The 19,848-nt window shown below is 25.5% G+C and overlaps 1 protein-coding gene across 1 annotated transcript; it reads right to left on the minus strand.

Moving 5' to 3' along the window:
- Window positions 1–326: 326 nt before the first annotated feature.
- On the minus strand, window positions 327–17,799 carry LOC119671184. Its single transcript, XM_038081735.1, has 9 exons — window positions 17,542–17,799; window positions 7,446–7,539; window positions 7,254–7,357; window positions 2,664–2,771; window positions 2,469–2,596; window positions 1,216–1,322; window positions 1,016–1,136; window positions 843–959; window positions 327–787 (listed from the first exon to the last, which is right to left on the minus strand). The coding sequence occupies exons 1-9, from the start codon at window positions 17,623–17,625 to the stop codon at window positions 490–492; spliced, it is 1,161 nt and encodes a 386-aa protein (XP_037937663.1). The 5' UTR covers window positions 17,626–17,799; the 3' UTR covers window positions 327–489.
- Between the last annotated feature and the right edge of the window lie 2,049 nt (window positions 17,800–19,848).

The following is a 19,848-nucleotide window of genomic DNA, read 5'->3' on the forward strand; positions in this document are numbered from 1 at the left end:
CTTGTTATAATACGGCAACCTACACTGGTATATATCACTGAAACTGCCGATTAAAAAAAACTCCTTAGTTGCAACTAATTAAGTATCTTTCTGTCTTAAAAGATTTGTTTCGTGGTTATAAAAATATAGTTATTATTTCTCTAATTATAGTCAATGTTCCTGCTAAGGGCATTGTACGGAGTATTACCTACAATAATATTAGACTGTGAATATGGCAATACATTTATCATATACCAGATTACAATGATTATATATATTATACATAGTATTGTAACTAAGAAAAAAATAAAAAAATTATGTTTTCATTGTTAAAAATTCTTTTTTTTTAATTTTTATAAAATAAAAATAATCATAATCTTGTTAACTACATTAGTAATGAGCATTTGGATTCAGTAATAATACATATATGAGTAAGAAAAAAATAAAAATGTTCATAATTCCGTTTCAATGATAAATACATCTAAGTAAGTTCTCTTCAATATTTGTTCTTTACTTTTTTAAAATTAGTGGTAATATGACGTGTGGTTCATGAGTTTTTGGATTGTCTGAGTACAGAGCAAAGGTCTTCTCATTCAAATCGAATACACCCACTGCAATTGTTTTAACCGCTTGTTCCAATGTATTGTCCTCACGGAAAACACAATGTTCACCACCACTGCAATCACCTAGCATATCGATAACCTCCTGTTTACTAGTTGGTGGATTGTAATTTTCAAAGGTTTTCATTCGCGATACACTGGAGGCAATCATTAATTCATTCGCTTGATCAAGTTTAAGGCGTTCGTATCTGTAAGTTAAATTTAAGTTAACAAATCATTAAGCAAGGTTTCATATAAATTTACTGATTTGCATGGTAGTTATGTTCACCAATTGAAATTTTTTTAATATCAATTAAAGACTCTTTGAAGTCACCAAGTGATGGCGCCATTTCTATATTATAACATATTTTTGGATTTTCACTAAAAGAAAATAAATTGTTAAAAAATATTATATATATCAAAAATTATATATATACTTTAAGAGTGTCATATTAATGGAACAACCATCGCCAGCGCCAACGCCTTTATCTCTAATTATATTAAAAGCTTGTTCAGAGTTTTGGGCACTAAGTAACGCTCTTGTTATGAAGTGACGTGCTGCGATAATATATAAAAAACAAAAACAATAAATTCTATCTTTAGACTTCTGTTTCGGTTTCTCTGTTTTGAAACTTACGAGTTTTGCCACTTCTTAGTACTTCAGCTGATACAGTGTTGATGGAGAATACTAAACCGTGGTGATTGTAGCTCATTGTATATCCAGGCAAATGACCCGCATAGCAACTATTTAAAGAAAATATTTATTTTGAAAAATATTTGATACATACTAAATATATTATAAATATGTTATCATTTATTGGAAATTAAAAATTCACAGAATTACATTTAATATACTAACAAACTCATATTTCAAATTGAGTTTGTCCAATTTTAGTAAAAAAACTGATTGGTACGTCCTGGTGATTTTATTGTACGAAAAATAGTTATCCTTATATACTATGTCATTCCTCAACTTAGTTATAACTCGAAACAATTTCTTTCTATTTTCTAAACTTAAAGTACTACTTTAGGATATCATTTTGAGACGATTAAGCTTAGGTTATGGTGTTTTGTTTGGACCTATAGACATAGACCTATTGGTGCCTGGCGATATCAGTTGCAAAAAACCTCCGGATAGATTTGTAATAGGTAACGTAAAGGATTTTAACGTTATTCGAGTAATAATGTAATTTTTACCGAAATTGTTTTAGGTGAAGTGATGTGAAAATTGGGAAAAACGTTAAGAACCTTGGATTCCAAACAATTTTAATTTATTTTTTGCATTACGTACATATATGATTAATTTAAAGCGAAGAAATTAAATTTTAGATAAATGGTTACGTTTCAATTGCTTTTATTCATGAGTTTCAGATCAGTGTTATATACATTGCATGTAGCAGCTACGGATCTTTCTTGTTATTGTTGCTCATGAATTTAACCTTTATAATTTATTGATTTGTAACTCCATATAGTTGAAGCTCTTTTGAACAGATGTTAATGAAACCAGTCTTTGCATAACGAGGGGAAAGAGTGTTATTCATATAAGAACGCTAAATGGCCCCATTGAAATATATTACATTATATAATATTATGTTTTTTGAGCAATTCTACGTTGTAAAAGAAACTTTTTAAAACAAGATTTTTGGGGGACACTAAAAACCTATTGTATATCGGACACCATAAATGTATGGTGCTTCGTGCAGCTGTGATGGTTGCCATTAGGATTACCAATTCTACCCTGTAAAAGAAACTATCCATTTAAAACAAGATACGTTGTTTGAAAAATGAAAACTGGAGACAAGTACTAATGTACGGTTAAGAGAAATGTCTATCTAGGAAAGAATATTTATTCTTATTCATTTAAAAATATTTTAATATTAAAACTCTTACAGAGACATAAAACGTTCTTCTTTAACATTGTATTTTCCTTGTGGTGTTTCATTGATGATATGCGCAACCACGAAATAATAATGATTTAATGTCTCCGTTAGGGCATCCTCGGTATGAGCCAGAACTCTCTAGAGTAAATAAAATAAAATATTTGTTCTGAATAATAAGGATATTGTGTGTATGACAGTAACTTACACTTTTATCGGTATTCAGTATTATTGTGGAACATCCAGTTGGTTGATTTTTTGTCTTTTGGTGTTTAAGACTTTGAGGTAGTATTTCATCCATATGAAGTAGGAAGAGCTGTAAAATAAAATTATTTTCTTTACTCTCGTTTGTTGATAATTATTTCATTTATTATTTAAATATTAGTAGAGAGGTTTCGAAAAGTAGTGAATTACAATAACAAAAATTATTTTTATATTATTTTAATTAATTGAATTTTTGGCTTATTTAAATATCAATAGAATATTAATTGTAACAAAACATTTTATTTTAATTTTAATATAAGTTAAAAATATAATTTTAGTTTAAATACAACATAAATAAGTCAGTAGATGGCGGTAAGTAGTTAGTTAGTTTCAATTCATAATTTTAGATGATGATTTTATTAAGTGAAAGCGATTAATATTTTTTGAGGTCAGTCAGAAATTGTAATTCAGATCTTGCAGTATAATTAACAAGTTGAAGAAGACCTTGATATGCACATTAAGTTATTTATTATATGGAATATTTGTTTATAATAATTATTTTGTTAATAATTGCTTTTTGGCTGAGCAAAAACAAAAAGTGGTAAATAGATAGTAATTTTGCAACATAAACTTGTAAAGATATATGGTATATGGTACAAAAGCTTAAGTTGTTAGAGTTATTTATTATATTATATTATAGTTTGAAATATGATACGCAATTTTTTGTATTAATCAATTAATTGAGATATTAAACAAATTCAGTATCTCAATTTCAAGCTAATGAGGTGGATTCTACATGAATTATATATGAAGGTCGTTTTGAAGTGTAATATGTGGCCAAAAATTAATGGAATTGTCTATCAAATAAATTATTTTCCCGATAACAAAATTGCGTGCAATGCAATTTAATAAGTCTTCGGCAAAATCTTTAGTCAATTCTTCAAGTCGCTTCAGTCTAAACATCTAATCATGCGTTCAACGTTTTTAGTTTGACATAGAAAAATTTAATTTTTAGTTTATTTTTATTTAGAAAAAATTTGCTTTTTTTCACAAATTTTTGAAGTTCATTACAAAATTACGTATTTAGTTTTAATTATAGTTTTGGGGCTCCGGTCTATAATGTTAAATTTTTTGTTTAATCGGTTGCAACGCTTGAGCGGCTGCAGTCTTAAACGTTAAATAGTGTTAATGGCGGTTAAATAGCTTTGGCGTTTTTATGATTGATTATTCACTCGGATTTAGTGTTTATGTCTAAAATTGACTTAAGCGGCAAGTTAATAATAAATATATATATATAACTAAATAAAATAATATTAAATTAATGTATTAAGTTAAGTAAGTTAAATAAACCCAAAAAAATTAGTAAACACGAGTTATTTATTACAAATTTAATTAATGTTAATTTATGTACGTTTAATGATTAGCGATGTCCTTTAATGGTTGGTATATTCACTCATGTCTAAGTTAATCTGATTTATGTGCATTTTAATTTAGACGATTGTTTAAGTTTAACTAATCAAATAAAAATATCAGATGTTTTTAATTATTACTTGGATCGCATGTTGTGTAAACCTTTTACGTATGAGTGTCTTTACATTTTCAGTTCAACCAAATCGATACGTTTTTTTTTCTTAATAGACTCGTATTTAGCAAGGATTTTAAAGTAATAACTGTACAACATTCTTAACCCTGACATATAGTATTTTATCAATGACATTACCAATAAAATAATTCTATTTATATAAATATTTATAATTGCATCAGAAAGCATTGAACTTAAAGACATGCAATCAAATTATATATTTATGATGTTCTGATTGTACTTGACTTTATAAACAATCTATTTTGCGGCATTAGTATATTCGTATGCACTATTTTTATAAATTAAAAATAGTATTTGTATTTTATATACACTATATGGTATATTACTGCTAAATTAGAATATAAAACTTGATGAGTTTATGATAATTTATTTTGAGAAATTAATTATTATTTATGCACTGAGCGCTGTCAGTTAGCTACTACTCTATTCGTAATTAATTTTTTTAGTTTTTAATCATTTTATATACATATTGTATATATAATGCGGTATTATTAATATTTGTTTATATTAAACAAAGCTTGATTTAGAAAAATAATTAAAAAATTCTTAAAGAGGTTTTTCGAACAGTAGTGAACTACAACAACAAAAATTTATTTTATATTATTTTAATTAATTGAATTATTGGCTAACCATATAGCTTTTTCGAATATTGCCAAATACCCATCATTGGTGGTCTTGAAAATATTCTTCTATTTAATTATTCTTGTATTTAAAAAATTCTTTAAGTAAAAAATTATAATATTACGCTAAAACTACACAAAATTTAAATATTAAAATTATTAATTTTATAAAGAATACAGAAAAGTTATTAACAAGATTTGATATAGCAAATGCTTACATCAAGGGTTACTACACAAATTCACGAATACAATGACACTTTTATTTGCCAATTATAATTTTGCTGCTAATATTATCATTTTCAATTATATTTTTATTTTATTAATTTATTATTTATTTATTTTATTCTATTACTTCATCACGTAATACATACATTGCGATTGAGTTGAGTATTGATTGAGCTAAAAAGCTGAGAAAATCTATCAAAGTGAAGTGTGGACGAAATCTTATTGCATGCTTTCATACGCAGTAACATATTAGCACCGATACTGTAGTACTGAGTTGGTTCTGATTTACTTAAAACAACTAACTGGTATGAATTTTGTACAATTTAAATCAGTTGGACCTTGTGATCTGATAAGAATCTGCATTTACTTAATTTCTTTAAGTAATTAATTTCTTTACATTCGGTAACGTAATGGATATAGATACCAATCATGTAAAGTCTTGCACAGATTTACCTTTAAAACTAATATAAATTAACTTTTGTGTATTGCTATGGTCAGAAAAATAAATTGCTTCATTTAACTAGATTTTAATTAAATTTCAGGTCAAAATATTCTTACTCGACGCATCATGTTGGTTCAACCATACCTCATACTGGTTTTTATATCTTCTTTACCACATGAGCTAGAATTTTATTTAACAATATGATCAGGTGAATATAATTAGTATATGATTAGAGTATATTTTTCTAAATGCACTTGTTAAATAAACTACAATTTTATCATCTTAAAATTTATCAGCAACTTTTGAAGCAACCCCCGTATATATACTAATTAAAATTCATATCTCATACCAGACTTAAAATAAACTTCTCATGCTATCAATGAATTCATTTTTAACATTTGTAAACTTTAGTTAACTCATTTTTAATATACATACGTATAAACTATCTAAAGTGTCTTCATTAAAGCATATTTAACAAAAAGATTTATATCTTTTCATATTATTTACAAGGTACTAACAATCTCGATTCCAGTAGTGTATTCACTTTGTTTCGTGACATACTTGTAACTGTTAAACTTAACGCCTATTAGCAATAGTGTAATATTAAATAATTAATTATTATTAATTACTTGCTGCAATTTAAGCATTTAATGATACAATTTTGTTGGTATTGCTGTTCAAATTGAAACTGTAATCAATTACTCCTATCCAACGGCCTGCATTGAATAATAAAATAATAAAGTATCTAAATACATTTATATTTGTTGGTAATTCATTTGTGATAAATGATGTGAATTATGAACTACTGATTGCACTTTTGATTGGTTTGTTTGTTAATCCGTCAGTACCTATAAATTAAATGGTTGGTTTATCTATAGTGCGAACTTTAAATGTTAAGCTATTAAAGCCGCACTTAACCAGCTGAAACTGCAGATTAATTAGCTAAGTTTCAAGTTAACAATTTAACACTTCGAATTTATTTTAAGTTGGCATGATGCCGGCCATAAAATCGATTTATTGGCTATATTAACGTGTATCGAATGAACTGAAATGCTTGTAATATTTTAAATTTATTGTCTGTGGTAATAAAAAAAATCAAATTAATTATTTTTAATATTAAAATAATAAAATAAGTAAATATATTGCAATTTTGAGCGTTTTGTATTAAATTAATAAAAAATAAATCAAAAATTATTCAAGAACATTTTTCACATATAATTTCTTGTACATTAATATTTAATATGATTTATATAAGTTAACAATAATTTAAAAATCAAATTAATATTAATAAATTTATGCATGCATAATTAATGTTTGCGTTATAATTATTAATTAACATTTATTAGCATTTATTAGCTTGGTTCATTGTTAATTAACATAGTAATAATTAAATTAAACAAGAACAGATGTGAATATACCACAAGTTTTATAGCAAAATAAAATATTAAAAAGTGTTATAAAAATTGATTAGTATTCAAATAATAAAGATAATTAGTAAACAATTATGATTTATTAAAAGGTTATTCAATATTACTTTACATATTTTATTGAAATCTTTTAAGATTCTCAGTTTATATTTATTACTTATAAATAGAAATAAAAATAAAATAATTAAAAATATTTATATGTTAGAACATTAATTTATTTATTTACATTAACTTTTATTTTTAGTAAGCTCATGTAGTTCCATTAATTATTACTCACCTTATGAAACTCCACTTGTGCTCCATCAGCAACGCCTTCCAGTTCTCTAATATACTGTGGAAATGAATTCTTCACGCTCTCCAATGTTTCGTTATAGACATTTTCTACAAAGAAAAAACAACGATTTAATGAATAATATTTTCTTATTTAATTATTTATTAAATAATTAGTATTATTAAATGTATGACTTACTTCCCTTCTCTGTGTTGTAAAGTGGTAAATAGCTTTCATTTAAAGGACCGGACAGTTGTAAAAAACTTTTAATAACAGAACCAAATGTGCGACCCTGAAATTGAAAGTTTATTAATTACAAAATTATATTAAAATTAAAATATATAAAAAATTAAGCAAAATAATTATGTTTTTTTTATTAAAAAATAATATGATTCATATGTATGATGTATGTGTAATTATTTTAGTAGATTCCAATTTTTTATTTATTTTAATTACTAGTTTATATAAATACAATTTTTTTTTTAAAACACTTTTTCGATAGTAAACCTATTAACGATGTCGAGTAATATTAGGTTGAGGACAAGTGTTGATAGCTCTTCTTCTTGTACGATTCCCGTTACAGGTTTCAAAGTGTCAGTCAGTTTTATTTGTACGAGGGCATTACGAAGGTTAACTCAGGTTAATATGTTAATATAAAGTGTATAAAAATAATAAGTAAATATCGCTACAATTCTTATAAATCTTTAAATATATCTTCTTAAGATATCATCTGTCTGTATAGGATAAGTCTATTCCATAACGCTAACAATTGAACAACTATTATAAGATTCAACAAAATGAATAAATTTTTGATTAAAATATTTAATAATTATTCTTTTTGAACTAATATAAGTAAGCACTATACATTTTTTTATGATATATTTAAAAAGTTTTTTAAAAAATTTTCATTTTCTTAACTCAGTCTAAGATTTAGAGTCATGACTTCAAACTAACTTGTGTTACTCGTATATGTCAAACGATAAAAGATTTCAATATTTTGTTCCGTCAGATTCTTAGAAATTCCTAAATAAAAAAGCGTTCACCATAATAAGTCCATTAAAATAACTATAAAAAAATAGTTTTGGCTTCAGTAACTAAAGTTCGACGTGATCGCTCTACAACTTGTTAGATTGTAGAATTACTAATTGTACCGGTATGAGACCAAAAACGTGTACTTAAATCAATCACGAATTTGATAAATTGTATCTAAAGTAAATGCTGTTATGCTTTTAATGAGTATTTAACTCAGATTTTGTTTAATTTATTTTATTTTAGGCGTAAGAATATTTGTTTATAATATAAAAAAATTTACGTCGTGAAACAATGGCAATTAAACATTTCAAATGTTTAATGTCTTTTTTTTTAGATATTTAAACAATTCTCTTTTTATAATCTGGAAATTGAATTGTATTTGTTTTCCGCAATTCACGTTTGTTATTATTCAGTAATTCAGATAAAAATTTTTAGTTAAAAGGTTATGCTTTAGTATTGATTGAGGTTTGGCATAGAGCTTGGCGCCACACATGTAGCAGTACATGACTTGCAATTTTTGCATTCCATGAAATTTACATTTAATTATAATAGATCTAATCAATTATTAACACTGAAAGGTATTATTTTGCAAAATAGTAAGTAATTATTACAGTTAATTAATTGAAAATCATTGGAAGGGAAGTTGAATCATATGCCATTGTTACCAATTAACTTACTTACTAAATAAGATTACTAATCAGATCAGTCACCTAATCTTATTAGTAATCTTTTTAATAAATCTTTATAAATGTAATCTCAAAGATAAAATATTATTTGACTTTTGTCAAAAAATAAAAAATAAAATGTTTAATATAAATTTTATAGAAATAAAATACACTTGATAATTTTGGATTCAAAATATCAAAATAAAATTATGATAATAATTCTACTTAGACTTTAAAAAATAGAAACTGGTTTACTTCATCAGTTAGCATAATTTTGTTATTTCAAAAATTTTATTCTTCATGTGTCCAAACCTCCAGTTATCTACTAACAAGACCTTTGTCACTGTCATGGATCTATAACCATTTTCATGGTTATAGGTAGACCCATACCCTCAGTGTGTTGCCTACTGACAATACTCGGACACGGTGAAGACAATCACCAAAGATACGCCAGAAAACAGGTGTATACTTAGCCCTATAGATTATAATCTATGTGATGAGATATCTTACCCCCAAATGTAAATTGAAAAATATCAATGTATGAATGTATAAAACATATATACATAATTGAATAATAAAAAGAACATAAACATTTGAATATATAATAACATACATATAATAATGCATATAATATATGGATATAATTAAATAATAATTAAATCATTGAATAAATTGAATAATAAAAAGAAAATAAATTATTATATAAATATATATATAATAACACATATAATATAAAATATAATTAAATAATAATTAAATGATAATAAAAACACAACAAATAATAATTAAGTGATAATAAAAATATAACTAAATACTAATTAAATGATAATAAAAATATACAATTAAATACTTATAAAATTAAATATAATAAAATATATAAATAAAATGGAAATATAAAAAAAAATATAAAAATGATAAAAAATGGAAATATTAATTTTTATATTATATAAAAGAAGAAAAATAACTAAGAATGATATTAATATAACTAAAAATGAATATTAATATAATTAAAAAACAAAAATAATATAAAAATAAATTAATCAAAACTAAAATTATATAAATGAAAAAATTTAATTAATAAATATAATGACAAGACATCGTATGTCCGCTTTCGTATGAGTTTCTTATATACTGGGAGAAGCTAAAATATTAAGACTTCTACCAGTTCCCACTGATGCGTTTCCCCTAGGGACTACTTAAGTTTATCAAAATGGATGCAAAACAAATAACCAGGTTATGGCCGTAGTATAGTTGTCTCGACAGTCGTAGAAATCCTCGACAGGATGTTAAGTGGAGAACATTTGAATAATGTTTTGTATTTTATATTTAATGGTAAGGTCCAAACAATGAACTGAAATAAAAATTTGATCAAAAATTCTATCAAAAGTTTATTTTGCTTAAGTTTACTGTTGAAACCACAAACTGGATTACCGTGTATTAGTGTTGTAGAGGCAATCTTAGGCATCAAAGTTCATTTGTGTGCAATCTTCTGGTGTTCTGAAGAAACACCCTAAAAGTAGAAGTGCGAAGGACATAACACACAAAATCATATTAGATACTTATTTTGCAATCATATGTTATTTATATTGCATTTTAAAATGTTTAAATTCGAAATAATTTTATAATTTAATTTCATTGTTGCAATTTATTCTTATTTCATTCGAGATTCAAACTATTCGTGTTGATAGAATGTAGCGTGAGTTTCTTAATTAAAAAATCTTGCTAATTTTTATAATATATATAGAATTTTTTTTTATTTACATATTTTTATCTTTGCAAAGTATTTTCGTTTTACGATGATTAATTCATTCACCTTCTGTTTGTATTTCAGATATTTCTATTTCATATTATTTTTATGTAAATATTTAATCAGCAGTACCAGCTTGTAAATCTTATAACTATAAATGCGATGTGGGAAGTACAAATCCGTTAGAGACAAGATAAGAAATTAAGATTAGAAGAAATTTTCAATTAAGTATTATATGTAGTAAAAAATCAATTTTATGTATAATAAATAACTAAAATTTTTTATAATAAAGTTATCTTAATAAAGTTAAGATAAAGTTAATAAGTTTTAAGTTTTAAAATTAATAAAGTTATTTTATTTTTTTTTTTGTGATTGTTTGTCATTTAAAGAAAAATAAAAAACTATAATTTATTACTTATATTTAAAACAAATTATTTCATTAAGATATTTTCCAAAATTTCGACGATCTTTGATAATCATTTTCAGGGAAACTAAAAATGAAGGAAGCGAGTTTCCCTGAAGATGGCTATCGAAGATAGTCGAAATATCGGAAAATATTTTAATAAAATAATTTGTTTAAAATATATATAATAAACTAAAGTTTTGATTATTTTTATTTAAATGACCAATTACCTCGCTCTTAAATTATTATATTAATGTTAATAAAGTTAGTTGATGTGAAGATGAGATTTAAGCATTATTCATTAACTATCCTACCCTCTGAAGTTATTCGAAATTCTTTTTTCTTTCCCAACGGACTATTATTTCCGATTTAAAATTGCATGTAACTTGTTATTTGGTTGCAATATAAAGGGACAAGACTGTTGCGATCAGTTGGTACTACTTTGTTGTTTTAAAAGGAAAGGTCTTTAGAAGTATATTTGTATGAACTTTAGATGAATGATGCTCGCTATAGTAGTTAAATCTAGAAAAACTAATCTGAGAGAATACTATGACTTACAATATTAATATGCTGTGCATAAGATACCTAGAAATACCTTCTAGAATACCTAGAAAGTAATTACTAAACATTATTTCTATACACCACGATGTGAAAAGACTTAGAACTATTAAAGATATGTGAATGATGTGGGCCGATCGACAAAACTTGCTTTTCTATCATTTTTCCTGTAATAATTTGATAAAATTTAATTAAATCTTTTTAGATTCTTTTAAGAATTGTTTTAATATATTCTGTTTTAGTATGTGTGAATAATATTGTTGTTCTTAAATATCAATCGCATAGTCATTTAAGAAGATACTTTTGTTTGTGTTAGATGTTTTAGATTTATGCTAGATATATGCTAGATTAACATGTATTACACTGAGGATTTTATAATTAATGCTAATAGAATTTTGCGTTACTATTAATTTTAGAAATTTAACAATCCCAGTAAATTATAAATTTTATGGTGATTAATATGGTATAATTATGTCTGTCATATTAGTTTTCATGATACTTTTACTTGTACCACTTAAGAGCCCTTTGTTTTCATTTAATAATATTCATCATTAAATTAGTTAATCATAAGTATTGCGAGACAATTATACATTCTCATTCGGTATACCTTATTTATAATTTATTAGTTTATACTTTGTTAAAATTTTAAAACTTAAAACTGAAAACCATGAAATGTAGGGTCTATGACCCTTAATAATTTGACTTCTATGTTGAATGGATAGTGTACAATTAAAAAAATACGTAAAAGTAAATTTACGTGTTTGATAAATTGTTTCAGTAATGTTAATATAATTTATCAAATAACTATGTAATATAAGAAAGATTTAATATAAAATATTTACAGTCTTACATTCTGTTATTTTTGACACATGTTAATTAGTGGTTATATAGGAAATTCAACTAAAATATATGTATGCAATATGAATAGATTACATACAAACATTCTGTTAATGTTAGTGCAATAATAGTATATTATGTATAAAATGTTATTTTTAATATCGTACATTCAAAAGCGTTATTATTATTAGCTTTGGTTCTGAAATTGAAGTTTTCCACTAATCCCAATGAAAGTGATTTAATTCCTCCAGCGCAAAAATGGTCATCATCAGGGTCATTTACCATAAAAACTGCTAAAGAAGGTTTTCTGAGTAGGGTCCTTTTCACTCATATGGGCTAGATGACCTTACCATTAGAATTTACGGTGCTTTATACCATTTGTGAATAATCTTTGCGAAGATTTTTGATTACAAAAAGTAGAGTAGAGTGGAGTAGTGTTTTGTAATTTGTCCATGAAAACTATTCTTATAGTCTCTAAATTTATAGTGTATAGGCGCTTTTATAGAATCGAGCAGTTCAGAATGGATGAAACTAGTTGGCTATATCAAGTATTAGCTTTACAAATGTTATATGAGTAAACTTCATTTTATAAACTTAATAGTTATACTAAACTTTATATAGATCATTGCAAATTAAAGATCTGTTGCTGTTCTTGGGATACTTACATGTAAGTTATTTTCCAGTAAGTTTATTTGTTAAACTTACTTTACCAAATCTGGTATACGGTTCATTTAAGCTATATTTTTTGCGTTTACTTAGATCTGTGCACGGACTAGGCTGACTCAACCATTAAATTTTTTTGAGGAAAATCTAATTGTCGAATAAGTTGGTACGATAAAGTAGATAATTACCAGGATAGACAGCTCCCCACATTCTCATAAAAAAACACAAGGGAACCGCCAGTTTTTCTGATGGGTCACGGTGGTCTATGTTACTAATGAGGTAAGTCATTCTGAGAAGACAGAACGTCGGTTTGCTTGAAGAGATCTTATTAGCTATATGGTTCGCAAAAGATGTACCATGTTTTATGTGCTCCACTCAATTTGGTGTCTAGTATCTTGTTAATTTCTATTCTTCTTTATACAAGACTTACACTAAATTTGTTTATCACTTATTCCAATACTGTTTACATAAATAGGTTGGTAATTATTTAAAAAGTGTATAAAATAGCATATAACTGATTTTTAGTATTATTTTATGAGTTGATGACTCGGTAAAACCAAAACATATAGGAAAAGTCAACAACCTATAAACTATATGTACGAGCAGTATGATCATATGCATATTTGATTTGATTGATATTAGCATGATAAGACTGCTATATATATCTGTCTGATTTGTTGTCTGTCATAAAGCATACTTGTTTATCAGATTTTCAGCTTATCGAAAAAGACTTTTTCAGAATTAAGTCGGATTAAGTAAATATAAAAAAAAATTAATTAAAACTTTTGAGTGATGCTAAAAAGTATTGTTAGTAAACTAATTAATATTTAAATTAATGAAAAATATTCTAAACAAATCATGAATAGTTGAATTGTGAGAGTTGATTTTGAGTGAGAGAAACACACTGAAGCTAATTAATTATTTTTTTAACAATTGATTAAAATGAAAAATAGTTTCTTCATAAATAAAACATGAGCTAATTGCAATATAATTAAATAAAATCAGAAAAATGTAATTACTTTTCGCACATAATGCTAATTATTTATATTAGAGAATCGTCACATTATCTTTACCCATAAATTTTATCATTTGGAAACTATTGTAATATTATTAGTGGAAACCTTCTTAATGAATTACAGATATCTCAGATGTATTGGTTTTCAATAAAAAAAAATTATTTTATATTTAAAGTGAAAATTTCAATTATTTGTAAAAATAATTCATTAATTAATTTTTTCACGATTAAATAAAAACATCAATTATATGTGAATGTAATTTTATGTATAGAAAAAAATTAATAAGTTATTTTGTGTATATTTGCAGTTATTTAGAATTTTTATTTTTATAAATAGAAACAAATTATAAGAAAAGATTTTCTCATCGAAGTACATATTCTAAAAACGAATATCATAAGATTTGCGAACGTTTTGAAAAATAAAAATACCTAGATGTAGCATTAATATGATTATTACTAGAAACTACTTTAATATTATTCTGATTAATATAGGTAAATTCCTGAAAGAATCATATTTTTGCATTGAAAGTAATTAGAAATAATGATAATTACTATAATTATAATAATATCTATTAGATTATTAGGTCATGAGTCCAATGTTCTTTAATGACATATAATTTATGCAAAAAGTGTTAATTGTTACTGTAATAATTGCATAGTTTGTATTTAATATTTTAATCACTGGATGCTACTTAAAAGTTATATATAATAATAAACCATATTAATATATAGTATATATAATAGATAGTATATTATATAAGTACAGGTAATAAGTTTTTTTTTAATCTTATAATGAAGAAAGGTTGGAATTACTGACTGTGCTTTGAGTTTAGACTCCATCAGATATTCAGCTAAGTCACTTATTTGGATGCTACTCTGTTAGGGTCTGATAAAGAGATTAACCTTATAAGCGTTACTGCACTAATTTTAAAATGGTTTATTACAATTTTCTCAAAATCTTTGGATGATTATTTTTTGTGTATTGACTAGTTCTATTTATATTTACATATAAACAAGTAGTGCATTTACATAAAATTTTAAATTTTCTAAAAAATTGGATAAATAAATGTAAATAAAAAATAAAAAAAAAATAAATGCCACATAATAATTTATTGTTTAAATATGCAAAAAAGATACAATTTACAAAGTCAAGTTTACGATGCACTCAGCATCACTTGGAGCTTAAAAGAAATGTTTAAATGGACTCTATTGGAGAAGAGAGTAAAATGTATCATAATAGAGATTTCCAATGAATTAGAAAAATTATAAAAATATAATTGTTTATCTAAAACAAGTTTCGATGATAAATAAAATAGTGAAATAGTTTAAAAAAGGTTTTTTTTTTGGTTCGTCATCAATAAAAACTGATTACTTTGAGCGTACTGTTTTTATTAAAATTGTATCTTTTTTAAATCAGTATAATTAAAAATAAGATAAATTTTATTTTTTCATATATGAGTAAGAATATAGAAGTTCATTAAATTGTTTTTAATAATGTGATAATTGATTATATAAAATTGATAATATGATTAGTTTCAAATGTAAACATTTTTTGTGAAGCTACAAAGTGTTTAAATATTTATGATCTGATAACATTTTACAATATTATATAAATAATTTATATCAAATGTAGTTAATATGTAGATAATTAAAAAATAGGTAAAACATTCTAGTCGTAGATTAAGACTTTTAGAAGTGCTGGAAAGTTTAGTCTTAGATTAAGATTTTTGGAAGTTCTGAAAAGTGATTGCAGGATCCTTCAAACTTTTCAGAAGCTGAACAAAAATTTTTATATTAAAATAACTATATATAATCTCTATTTCGTTATTACCAATGAAAAAAGTATCCAGCTTCAGATAAAAGTAATAACTTTTGTTTGTTTAGTAGACAAAAATTTGTTTATTATGAGTCTTATTTTAGAACTAGTCATTTTGGTTTGTCGAGGAAGATAGAACTTAAAATTTTATAATTTAATAAATGAATTCTATTATAGAAACAACTGAAAAACTCAGGTAAAGTTTATAAGTTTAGTATGAAGCTGAAAAATCGCCGATGAGTTAAAGAAAATTTAATAGATCTTCAAGAATCCACATAGAAAGGATCACGAGAAATGAGAAAGAATGATTTTTCTTTTTATAAAATGTTTCCTTAAAAAGTATCATGAATGCGGGGTTATTGACCTAATTAAGCGATTTTTAAAGGATTGATTTTAAATGATATATTGAGAGCGTTTAAACTGAATAGTTTTTAGAAAGATTTTTATTTCAAATCCTGTTTTTGGGTAAAAGATTTCTTCGCATTCTTCGATTTTTTTCGTTTAAAGGAACTAGGATTTCTGCTATTTTATTAGATGACATTTAATTAGTAAAAGTGTGGAGTAAACCAACCCAATGGAATTGGATTCATCGTAGTTGAATAAATACAGGCAGTGGAGAAAAACAACAGAATAATACTAATTAACTTTATATAATATATTGGTGTTATTAGACTGTTATATAGATAATTGTAGATTTGAGTAAATAGGATATATTGAGAGCGTTTAAACTGAATAGTTTTTAGAAAGATTTTTATTTCAAATCCTGTTTTTGGGTAAAAGATTTCTTCGAATTCTTCGATTTTTTTCGTTTAAAGGAACTAGGGTTTATGCTATTTTATTAGATGACATTTAATTAGTAAAAGTGTGGACTAAACCAACCCAATGGAAATGGATTCATCGTAGTTGAATAAATACAGGCAGTGGATAAAAACAACAGAATAATACTAATTAACTTTATATAATATATTGGTGTTATTAGACTGTTATATAGATAATTGTAGATTTGAGTAAATTCCAAAATTGAGTTCAGTTATAGTACACCAATAAAGTTTTATAAGAAACAATAAACATAAAATGTAATAATAAAAATGTTGGATGAAAACAAAGGAACTATTCTTTTAGTACTGAAATACTGCAACTATTATATTTAATTATTAATTATAAAAATAATGACATTGGTTAGATAAGTTTTTAAATGTTTTTAGTATAAGTAGATATTACAATCTACTTGAATGAGGTACAAAGATTATTCATTACAGTTACATGTTATCTGACTTTAAGTTTGAATAACGGAATTGGGTGTAAGATATTGTTATTTGAACACAAAAAAATTTATTATCCTTATCTTATATGTAGTATGATAAAAACAAACTATAAAATAAACCATAAAAATTATAGTTATAGACTATAAAATTTTTAGAAAAAGAAAGAGAAAATAAATGTTTTTAAATAAATTAAAAAATGATTAATTATTATTCATTATACTAAAATAATTTTACATTAATTTAATATAAAATAAATGAAAAGTATGTAATTAAAGGATTAGTAGATAACATACCATATCGAAGCCCACGTCGTAATGAGTTCCTCTGGTGTACAGAACTGGAATCGCTTGACGACGCGCTATTTGCTTAGCACTCATTTTTGGAATTTTCCTAATAAAATTTTTTAACTCGTAATAATTAAAAATTGCAATAAGATAATTGTTTAAAAATTGCAATAAAATTTAATTATACACTTTTCATACACGACAGAGCTTATCACTTTTGTAAATAAATGAGTATAAACAAATAAAAATTGATTAAAATTGTATGGATAGATTGATATTTTCTGATTAAGCACAATCACGCAACAATTGTATATATATTAAAATTTATATTCACAATGATTTTTTAATTAAAAATAAAAATAATTTATTTATAAATAATTTATAATTTTATTTTAAAAATTTATTTAGAAAATTTTAAATTTTTTGATCAATTTCTTTTGGTTCTTAAGGCTTTGGCAGCAGTTCTCAAACTGAATTGTTTTCAAATTCTTAACAGCGAAATGACTTCGGTTTGGTTAGATACGGCTGGACAAGTGTGATAAGAGGCGGTGGGGAGTAGTGCTCAGTTGATGTCTATGCCATTTGTTCTAACCTCACGATATACATATATATCGTGAGGTTAGTTCTCGTTTCTACAATGTATTGGCTGTTAGTGCGTTATTGTTGTGGTGTTTTCAGCAATCGGTGGCGCTTAAAACATTTCATATTCATTAATATTGCTAACGTATTTCTCTGTGGTTAACATATTAAATGAGAAAAAACTTTAAATGTAAATGCTGATATGGCAACGTAACCCATAATCGAAAATGTAGCGACAGTCTGTCTGGTTTTAATTTTTTATTTATTAAAAACAAAAACAAAATTTAATAGAATTATGTTGCGGTAAAAATAATTATTTTTCAATTAATTAAGTTAAGCGGTTTTGTTTTGCTTAACTAAATAATCAATATCACAGTATTAGCTCATCACATGAACTAATTAAAATAGAATATAAAGGAATATATAAAGGAAATATATATGGATCCAATTTTATATATTAAAACCACATTAAGCAGTCTTAATAAATCATTACATTAATGATTTTTTTTTATAAATTACTGCTATTTTGTATTCATTGATAACGAAGTAGGAAACAGCAGAAGAAGACGGCGATCAAGAAAGCGATGAAAAGACAGTGTTCAACAGGACTTAAAAGAAATGAACATAAAAAATTGGAGAATAAAAGAAAAAAACAGAGAAGAATAGAAAATATAGTCAAGGATGTATAGTCACGGATGATGATGATTGTTATGTTGAGGCTAGTTGAGTCATTGCACTTGAGCACATTTACTCTCTATTAATTGCGAGGTTTCTTCAAAACCCCTCTCTACGCCTTGACTTTCCAAGCAAATTTTGTTTAATTTCTATTTATTTAAAAATTATGATTGCGTAACTTACATATGGTATATATACTATTATTCTTCCTCCAGCCCTTTGTGGTGCGCTACTTTGTTCAATGTGCTATATATATCGTTCTGACCATCATTTTTCCCAGCAACGATTGCAGTTGATGCACCTATTAAGTAATTGAAATTCCTCTTTTCTACTTTCGTTTACTTTATTCTCTGCAACCAGTTGTTCAAAGATTCCCAAATATCTCGTTTTGTTACTGAATTAGTCAGACGAGCATTACAGATTGTTTCCATAACTTTTTTTATACATTTAATTACTACAATACAAAGAAATGGACTTTGTAAGCACTCAATGAAATTCCCGCCATTTTACTATATAGTAACATCAATCTTTAATCTTCTGTTTGTCTGATAATAATACATTGTGACCGAAAAGTTTCCGGTCACAATGTACAAACGCAAAATTCTTAATCTTCATCAATATTTATTTTATCTCCTTCATAATATGCTCCATTAGAAGCGATACACAAATGCCAACGTTTCTTCCAATCATCAAAACATTTTTTATAGGCGCTTTCCGGTATGGCTTTGAGTTCCCTCTGCGAATTCTGTTTTACGTCTTCTATGGATTCAAAACGCGTTCCTCTGAGTGGTAATTTGAGTTTGGGAAACAGGAAAAAGTCACACGGTGCAAGATCAGGTGAATACGGTGGCTGTTCGATGGTATTTATTGAATGTTTGGCCTTAAAATCGTTGATAATGTTGGCTCGGTGCGAGGGAGCATTATCGTCATGAAAAATCCATGAATTATCCTTCCACAATTGAGGCCGTTTACGGCGGATAGCTCTCACGACCGATGCCTAGCTCTCGTGCTATCTCTCTAACACTCACATGAGGATTTTGGAACACGATTTCCTTTGCCTTT

Source organism: Teleopsis dalmanni, chromosome 1, assembly GCF_002237135.1.
Source record: "Teleopsis dalmanni isolate 2A chromosome 1, ASM223713v2, whole genome shotgun sequence".
Lineage (NCBI taxonomy): Eukaryota > Metazoa > Arthropoda > Insecta > Diptera > Diopsidae > Teleopsis > Teleopsis dalmanni.

What these genes read in the sequence shown, in the direction of transcription:
- LOC119671184 (XM_038081735.1), bottom strand. Translation starts at nt 17,625, where the DNA reads ATGAGTGCTAAGCAAATAGCGCGTCGTCAAGCGATTCCAGTTCTGTAC. An exon ending in ACTAAGAAGTGGCAAAACTC is followed by an intron (nt 1,137 to 1,215) that starts GTAAGTTTCAAA and finishes ATATTATCGCAG; the next exon opens with CACGTCACTTCATAACAAGA. An exon ending in CATAACTACCATGCAAATCA is followed by an intron (nt 788 to 842) that starts GTAAATTTATAT and finishes TTTAACTTACAG; the next exon opens with ATACGAACGCCTTAAACTTG.